General features: G+C 38.4%; 1 protein-coding gene across 1 annotated transcript; it reads right to left on the bottom strand.

Annotated features, from left to right (window-relative positions):
* Nucleotides 1-954: 954 nt before the first annotated feature.
* On the bottom strand, nucleotides 955-7,130 carry kcnk1a (potassium channel, subfamily K, member 1a). The gene is made up of 3 exons (XM_066662686.1): nucleotides 6,274-7,130; nucleotides 3,543-3,938; nucleotides 955-3,130 (listed from the first exon to the last, which is right to left on the bottom strand). The coding sequence occupies exons 1-3, from the start codon at nucleotides 6,626-6,628 to the stop codon at nucleotides 2,877-2,879; spliced, it is 1,005 nt and encodes a 334-aa protein (XP_066518783.1). The 5' UTR covers nucleotides 6,629-7,130; the 3' UTR covers nucleotides 955-2,876.
* Nucleotides 7,131-9,766: the final 2,636 nt, after the last annotated feature.

Raw genomic sequence — 9,766 nt, 5'->3', positions numbered from 1 at the left:
AATGACCTAGCCGTCCACCCAAACAAGACAGCCTCTCAGTGAAATCTGTCAGTGGCCACAGTGGGGCAGCAAAACACCGTCTACCTAAACTCAACCTGAGAGAAAGCTTAGGTCAGAAGAAACATTTCACAGAAGAAAAACTAGTCATTCTGCCTGCATACTTTATTCACATTTATGACACGTCGTCAATATCAGAATCATAAACTTGTATTTTATTGATTATTATAATTTTTGAGACTCGAAGCTTACAATTTCAGTAATTGTGTTAGCAGTAACTTTGACATGAGCAGGAAAGCGTAATAGACCCAGGAGTCTTCCGGTTATTAACAACACAAACTAAATATTTGGGCCTGCATATTCATATTTTTTCACGGGGTGAAACAAGTATGTTACCAAAGCTTTTGTTAATGTTTTAAATGCATAAGTCATTAATAGTTAAACTGTTTCCCTTGTCTGTGAGGTAGCGATAGTTAACCCAAATTCATTCACACTGAATCTATCAAAATGTATGTTTGTGGTTTTTTTTTTTTATTAAATATAGCAATGTACTAAAAAGCGTAAACTACTAAAAATTTATAAAAATATCTTAGGACTACTGACGTGCAGACTGACCAATTAAATGTTTACAGAGAAGGTTATCGACCAATAACGGTAGCTCTACAGTCAGGCCGTCCAATCAGAAGATTTTAGGCTATTTCACCACGCCCCCTTCTCACTCAAGCAAACCAATCGGAGTAGGGGAGGGCGGGACTAGTTTGTGAACGAAACGCTTCTCCAAATTCTATGTAAACTATAGAAAAACAAAATCCCGGACGTTTGTGAAATTCCGCCTGGACATCAAGTCTAAAAAAGAGGACATGTCCGGGCAAAAAAGGATGTCTGGTCACCCTAGTGTAGATGTCTGTGTAAATAGCCTTACCAGATGAAATAAAAACACAAACATAACTCTCTAATGAGAAAAGGTAGCTGATGTTTGACGTAATCCTCGTATTCTAACATCCATTGCACATTAAATGTTGGCTTACCAAGTTAGCTTGTTTGAAATTTCGATGCAAGCCTAAATTAATTATTTTACAAGGCTGAAGCTGGTTAACAAACTATCTTCTTGAATTAGTAGATTACCTGACACTATAAATGTGAAGGAAACACTGGCCTCTGCTATGTATTTCAACCCAAATCATTGCTGTTTCATTTTAGGAGGAGAATTCACATACAATCTCACCTGTAACACTTTTTTTTTTATTTTAGTAGTTACATATTGGTGTCTGTACTTGACAACATAACAGTCTTAACAATTACTTAACTGTACAAACATGCAGGACTGTTCAGTAATCTAATCTTCTCATTTACATACATTTAAAATACATGGCTGCAAATGATTCCAGATCGTTCCTGACGTACAAAACAGAGGTACAATGAAAAATGTCGTTTTCAATATGAACATATAAAGCGGCACTAAATGGGTAATGGCATTAATTAAGAGCAGCTTGAGATTAATAAGTCTAGGACCTGTCCATACTCGCTCAGAGTTTCACTCTGTATTTTACAATTTGTTTATTTCCACACTAACGCACAAATCCCAAGTCCACAAAAGTTTGGATACCATGCAAAACCTGAAGAAAAATAAAATCTCAGAGAGTCTTTCATCTTCCTCAGATTGTGCAGGCAAATAGTGGACCAATTCAAGAATCACAGAAACACTTCCCAAAATCACTATCTGTGAACACAGTTCATCGCTGCATCCACAAATACAAGTTAAAATCTACAAATACTGAAGAGAAGGACCATCCGGCTTGTTGTAAGTGCACAGCTCAAAAGACAGACTCCTTCATTTTATGGTCCACAATGGATGTTAATGCTGAATGATATATAGGTTTTGAATATATATCTTTTTCTGAAAATGCCTTATTTCAGTAAGGCAAGACCAATCCACATTCTGCATGGTTCCTTACTACAACAATCCAGTTACAACTGGCAAAATATGACACAAAAAACACTGTAACACAGACCCAGAGATATCAAGCAGCTGAAATCCTATAACATGCAAGACATCTCACTTTCAAAACTACATTGACTTGTCTCCTCAGTTTCTCAAAGGTTTACAGAGTGCTAAAAGAAGAGGTAATGCAACACCCTGGTAAACATGTCCCAGTCTCAAATTATTTGGAACATGTTGTTGGCATCAAACTCAAAATGTGCAAATATTAAAAAAATAATAAAACTTTCTTAGTTTCATAATTTAAAATGTTGATTTTGCACCATATTAAGTAACATAAAGGGTTTAAATGATAGGCATGTCACTGCAATTTGTTTTTATTTAGCCTATATTTTGCACAGCATTCCAACATTTTTGGAAATGGAATTTGTAGATGTATATTTAAAGCTCATCATAGCATGGTTCAGGTAAAAAGGAAATAAGGAGTTTGCAATATTTACAGTAAACACAAGGCAAAGGATCACTTCCAATCACACCTTCTTGGAATGATCAGTAACGGTCAATGATTCCTGATCAACACATTCACAATCTTCAGTGTAGAATCTTCCCACACCTGTTTTGCAAAGAATCCCTTTAAATCCCTTTAATGCTTTGAGTACACTACGACTACACATTCAAGCACAAACAGATCTGTACATTTAAAAATATAATAAAAATAAGTTATAACCATGGTATCTTTATACTAAACCTAGATTTTTCTTTGCTCACTTTTATATATATATACCTTTAACAGTTATATCATTTTCATGTATAGATTCCAACAGTGCTCAAATATAACTTGAGATTACTGATATAAATTGATGCATGTCTACTTCTCTACAGATTGGAAGCAACCGGTCACTATCTATAAAATCTAAACCTATTTGTTGATGCAGGAGCCTCATCTGATCACAGAGCCGTCACTGGCTGCAATGGGGGAAGTATCTGTGATGAGATCAGCCTTATATTCTCTGAATGTTGCTGCCTGGTCAGACACAGAGGAAAAGGAGAGGTGATCATGATCCACAATATTAAGCTGGTCTTCAGTTCTCTCTTTCTTCAGATAGAACATCTTCCTCAGTTTCTTCAGCTGTTGAAGCTCACAGAATGTCTCCAAAACCACAAGCATGGCAATCAGACCCAGCATCAGATAAACTGGAAATGAAAATAAAAAGATACACATTTCATGAAGTGTTTTCCAAACAAAAGCTAAAACCTGGCCTGCCCTCAAAATATTAACAGACCCTCAGGTATTTGTCCAATTTCCAAAACAATGTATAGTGTTATGAATAAACAAATGGTTCACTTTTAGCAATATTCAGGACATTATCAGCTGTTTATATTTGGAAAGGTATGTGGTTTAATGCCATACACACAAACAAAAACAGAATAATTTGCCACTATTATTAATTTATATTCAAAATTATTTCAAATATAGTTTAATTTGAAATTTACATAAAACATATGCTTGGAATGAGCTTGGAAATCCATAGTGATATCACAATTAACTGAACAGTTTCCCAAAGACCAAAAATTGTATTATTAGAAACTCTGGTTTTCTACTCACTTGTAATCCCCAGTTTATAGAGCTGTCTGAACTTCTGGTTGTAGCCCTCTCCTGGTACGTAGTCTCCTAGGCCAATGGTACTGAGTGAGATGAAGCAGAAGTAGAAAGACTCAAGGAAGTTCCAGTCTTCCTCCAGCACACAGAACACTATAGCAGGGATAATGAAGAAGCAGGAGAGCATGATGGCAGCCAGGAAACCTGCATGTATACCTGCCACTAGAGACTTAGACATGGCCCAGCGTCGCTGCACATATTCCACAGGCCGGCGAGTACTAAACACCAAGATCCTCTGCACCACTGCTGTCAGGAACAGGAGAGTGAAGGGGATTCCGATCACAGAATACACAATACAGAAGCTTTTACCCTCATCTGATAGAGGCACTGTGTGTCCATAACCTAAAACAAGAATAAAAACTGTGTTAGGATTTTAAAGTACACTGTACATTTCACAAAAACTGTGTTTTCAAGGTCTGCGAAGAAACAAGATTAGGGGATTAAAAACATTTGAACAGAAACATGAAACAGAGAAATATTATTTTTATACAATATATATATATATATACCCTAAATTAAATTATATATAAACCCGAAAAATGCTGTATTATAACCTCATTTAAGTGGTGTCAGAAATGGGATACAGTTGGACATCTATTCATTTCAATTTCATTTTGCAAATTCATTGCAAATTGCGTTGACTGAAGTCAGAACCAACAGAATTACATCATAAATCATTGTGTCTGCCATCAGTCTGACTGAGCTAACCATACACCGGCCCAACAGACCCAAAAGAGCTCTACACTTAAGGGCAACAGGAGCTCTGTGCCTAGGGTGTGCTGCAGCAATGTTAACTGAGAGTAGCAAGCACAGCCGAGTGGCAAGCCAGCAAAAGACAGATGGTGGCACCTGGGAGCTGAAGACAGCAAAAATGGTCAGGAAACCCTGCGAGCAGGGATCCCAACTGATGGCCAAGGACAGTTGTGGCCAGAATCTCCATCACCAGTAGTGGGCTGAACACAACAATGGCCAGGCTCAGTGAACAAGAGTGCAAGGCCCAGCGAAAGGCCAAAGTCAGTGGCTCCTGAGGGGGCATAACGGTGCCACACCACACCAGTTGAAGGCAAAGACAGTGCAGGCACCAATCATTTGGCGCAACTAGAGCTGTGGCGCCTTGGAAAAGAGATGACAGCCACACAACCCTGTTTGGTATTCAGTAAGAGGCACTAACACTGGTTAATCCTAGGAAAATCCATTCATAACAGTGGCTCAGTCAAGCACTTGCCCAAGCTACCGTAACTTTAAGAAACATGTCCAGGATGAGCTGGCATTTGAAGTGTTCCTCAATCTCTTCCAGAGGGCCTTCAGCATCATGAGTGGCTTAAAATGCCACGGAGCTTTGAGAAAGTGATCATGGAAGCAAAGTTTGCAGAGCTGAGTGACAGTTTATAAATATTGTTAATGTATATGGGATGTATTTTGTGTCATTGTGTGTTTTGTTTGTCAATCATCCTTTAAATGCTATTTCATCCTTGTCTTTGATCCCTTTGCTTCTTTATTTGTATTCTATCCTACTATCAATCACACATGACCCAGCTTATATAGAATAGAATATAATGAATATTTATATTAGGAACTGGGATTTAAAAAAATTGAATGCGAGGAGACCCCAAAAAAACTGCATTAAGTAAATCTAACTTGGATCTAGCACAAAGCTGTATCTGTGTGGAGTTACTTGGCTTGGTAACTAGGTGTCTGCCAGAACAGTGTGTTTATGGACAACCCTCTTTGATCTCTCTGATGGACACAGTAACTGAAACCTAGGAAACACTATGCCAGCCACATTCTTGTCCTACACTCACCCTTCCAACACAACTGCGGGACTGTACACTGCTCACATTTTGCTTCCACTGGCTACTATTCATTGTGTGCTAATGAAAGAGGATTCTCCTGCACATGTCCTAGCAGAGTATTGATCAGCATGCCATGTGAGGGTTGACCTTGGACTGGGGAGAATGGCTTGATTTATTGATCATTGGTGCTCCCATTATATTACACTAAATAAAGCTTTAAAATGTGATTTGAAACAAGCTCTAAAACTTGACATTCCATAAATAGCAGCACCATCAGAAATATGTTAACAGAACAGTGGGGTTATATGGGTGGGTTCTTAAACCTTCACAATGCCTTTTAATTATATAAAATATCAAGTTCAAATGTAGTCGGATATTGAGTACCTTAATACGTCAACAGAATTACAGTATAATATTAATATTTGAAATTATTTTTACAACCTGTCTCGTTAAACCTACATAAAACATGACATTTTAGTTTGCAAAGGGTAATAAATAATGTAGGGACACATGACAATATTATTTTGGCATTGAAAATGGTCAGCCTGCTATTTTGGATAGCCTCAAACATCAGAAAAACAAATAATGTGATACATATTGTTTTGGGAATATCACAATACTGTCTTATTATTAAGCAAAATACTGTTTTGTCCAGACAGTTGGATTTTGCCCTTATATAACTAAACCTATAAATGTTTTGTTATATGCCTAAATGAAACCCTTTAAACAGAATACACACACTATACATGTACATGGTTATCCAGGCTGTGTACTCTGTGTGATTCCCTATAATCGTAAAGGTGTAACAGATTAAAATATACGTCTGTGCTGGTGAAAACAGTGACAGTCGAGTTGAAGGGGTTGAGGAGGTGGTTGCTGCTGACCTGTCGTGGAGAGGACGGTGCTGGCGAAGAACAGCGCTGAGGTAAAATCCCAGTTGTAGTTGAGCGAGGTGTTGTTTAACACCGAGACGCCGTAGTTACTCGCCTCCAGAGCTTTAGCCAGAAACTCCTCCAGTCTCTCCGCAGAAAGACACTCATTGTCCCGGAGAAATTGCTGCTTCACATTCGCGAGCTCCTCTCGTAGTAAGTCCTCGTACGGTGACTCCACCAGGGAGAAGACCACGGCCCCGAAGACCAGGTACAGAACATAAACTAGGACCAGGAGCAAAAAATACCACGTCGACCTGTTCCCTTCAATCACGCGCATGCAGCAGGCTCCGGAAAAACACTGAAGCATTATTTCCACACTGACTTTTCAATCAGCGACTAAATGCGGATTCTCAAGCCTCTCTCAGTTTTACTGAACCCGTCTCCACACGTACAGCTATAAATACACTTTCTGAACGTCTTTTCAAACTCGTTTTCCTCCTATGTTAATTCCACTGACGCCGGGAAGATGTGGAGTGACGTCACGCACCTCACCTTCCTCAGGTTCGAGTTTGTGTGTGTGTGTGTGTCAATGTGAAAGGACAGGGTGTGTCTCTCTCGACACTAGCTCCACTGTTTACTGTAAAGTGCTAGTAGCAGTATTTTAAACTCTTTTAGACTTGCTAAACATGGCAATGTAGCCTTGTTGTCCCCATATCATGATTCCCACTAGTTCCCCATGCCCCACCACATAGCCCACAGTATCAAAGAGCTACAGACTGGATCAGCTGGTTTGGCGAGGCTCAATTCCACAGCTTTACGTTCTAACAATAACCAAAAACAGGGGGGATGGTTCAGCTCTACACTGCTTCACCTGTTCAATGAATTCCATTATCCATGCTTCCTGGTTTCACTTGCTTAAGGATGGACTGCGACCTCATTACACAAATGCAGTCAGACTGGCTTTTAACTTAGTTTTGAAAGTGATTTATAGCCCTCAGCTATAAGTGCCACAGGTGCATCTCAGTAAATTAGAATATCATAAATCTATAAAATTAAACTTATATAGATACATTTCAAAACAGTGTGATCTATTACAAGTGTTTATTTCTTTAAATGTAGATGACTATGGCTTACAGACAATAAAAACCCAAAAGTCATTATCTCAGAAAATTAGAATATTATATAAGACCAATTTAAAAAAATATTTTTAATACAGGAATGTTGGTCTACTGAAAAGTATGTACTCAATACTTGGTCGGGGCTCCTTTGTATGAATTACTGCATCATTGCTTCGCGGCATGGAGGCGATCAGTCTGTGGCACTGCTGAGGTGTTATGGAAGCCCAGGTTGCTTTGATAGTGGCTTTCAGCTCGTCTGCATTGTTGGGTCTGGTGTCACTCATCTTCCTCTAGACAGTACCCCATAGGTTCTCTATGGGGTTTAGGTTGGGCGAGTTTGCTGGCCAATCAAGTACAGTGATACTGTGGTTATTAAACCAGGTTCTGGTAATTTTGTCAGTGTGGATAAATGCCAAGTCCTGCTGGAAAATGAAATCCACATCTCCATAAAGCTTGGAAAGCAGAGGGAAGCATGGCATGCTGTAATATTTTCTGGTAGACGGCTGCGCTGACTTTGAACTTGATATAACACAGTGGACCAACACCAGCAGATGACATGGCTCCCCAAACCATCACTGACTGTGGAAACTTCACACTAGACTCCAGCAGCTTGGATTGATTTCCAGATGAAATGCAAAATTTACTTTCATCTGAAGGCAAGACTTTGGACAACTCAGCAGCAGTCCAGTCCTTTTTCTCTTTGGCCCAGGAAAGACGCTTGTGGCATTGTGGAGAAGCTTGACACAAGGAATGCAACAGTTGTAGCCGGTGTCCTGGATATGTCTGAGTGCGGTGGCTCTTAAAGCACCGACTCCTGTAGCACTCCTTGTGAATCTCCCCCAAATTTTTGAATGGCCTTTTTTGACAATACTTTTTTTTTTTTTTTTTTTTTTGTCTACCACAATTTTTCCTTTCACTAAACTTTCAATTAATATGCTTGGATACAGTAGAAGGGTGTCAATGACTCCCCTCTGGACATCTACCACGTCAGCAGTCTTCCCTATGATTGTGTAGCCTACTGAACCAGACTTTGAGACCATTTTAAAGGCTTAGGAAACCATTGCATTTGTTTTGTGTTGATAGTATCATTTTCTGAGATAATGTATTTTGGGCTTTCATTGGCTGTAAGCCATTATCATCAACATTAAAAGAAATAAACACTTGAAATAGATCACTCTCTTTGTAATGCATTTATATAATATACGTGTTTCACTTTTTGAATTGAATTATTGAAATAAATTAACTTTTTGATGATATTCTAATTTACTGAGATGCACCTGTGTACTGAAAGTATAAAAGTTGGACTGAGATTAAGGTCCTCAAACACTGCTCTTTGCCAATTTATTCAAATATCTCAGAAATCTTATGAATGAAACTAAAGAGAAATAAAGATGATTGATGAAAAACGTAAAGTCGAAGAAATAAACATTCAATACACTTCAACATCAAGGTCTTGCCCTGATGTCAGCCACCTGAATTTCCAATCCTCTCTCAACTCCTCTCGTATGACACCAACCCCTTTCAGAGGCTCTTAAAGAGAAAGTCCGCTTTGTTTTGACTGGCCAGGGTCAATCAGAAGGATTTTATTTTATTTTTTTTGCTTAGGTATCTTTGAGAAGAGCATTTTACCATTCAGGGGACATTTCCAACCATGCTGTGTTTTAAACAAAATAGGTGACTGGTCTTAGCTTACACATATGTGCGTGTATATACTATTGTGACACATGTACGATCTTACTAGCATTCATTTTCTGAGATAAATATATTCTTAGAAACTGAAAAAACTCAGGAACTGACTCTATACCCTCTTTCCCCTACTCAAATAAAGATCTCAGAGCCAGAGAGTCTCACCTGTTTGGTTTGAGTATATTTGCTTCTGGAGACTGAATAAATGCTTCACAAAGTTTCTGTACTATTAATGATACTTAACTATGATTTAACCTATTGATTACCACTCAAAGACCAATAAATGATGACAATAGCATTAATGGAGTAACAAATGAAAGTAATAGTTTAATATTCAAAGTAATCAATATTCTAACAATATGAATAATGTCTTTACTCTTACATTTTCTCAGAAAGTATTTTTGTGTAATGTCACAGAAACATTTATGAAAATGGCAGTATATCCCTGGGGTGTAACAAAATCCTGTCAATTGCACTGGTTTCCATTAGCTACTAGTAACACCACTGATTTTAGAAGATCCTTTGTGCCTATGAATCAACATTGAAATGTTTGGAGGTAAGCCCACACCATTTCCAAATATTCACACGACCTACTAAGTGGTTTGAAGTTTGAGATCAGGGCAGGTTTCATATACTGCCTGCAACCTCAAAGCACTGCCCATACTTAATCTACTTGAAAACACATTATTTTGAAATTAAGG

This window comes from Hoplias malabaricus, chromosome 3 (assembly GCF_029633855.1).
Source record: "Hoplias malabaricus isolate fHopMal1 chromosome 3, fHopMal1.hap1, whole genome shotgun sequence".
Lineage (NCBI taxonomy): Eukaryota > Metazoa > Chordata > Actinopteri > Characiformes > Erythrinidae > Hoplias > Hoplias malabaricus.
Note: the sequence above shows the minus strand (reverse complement) of the source record. Positions and strands in the feature narration are given on the sequence as shown.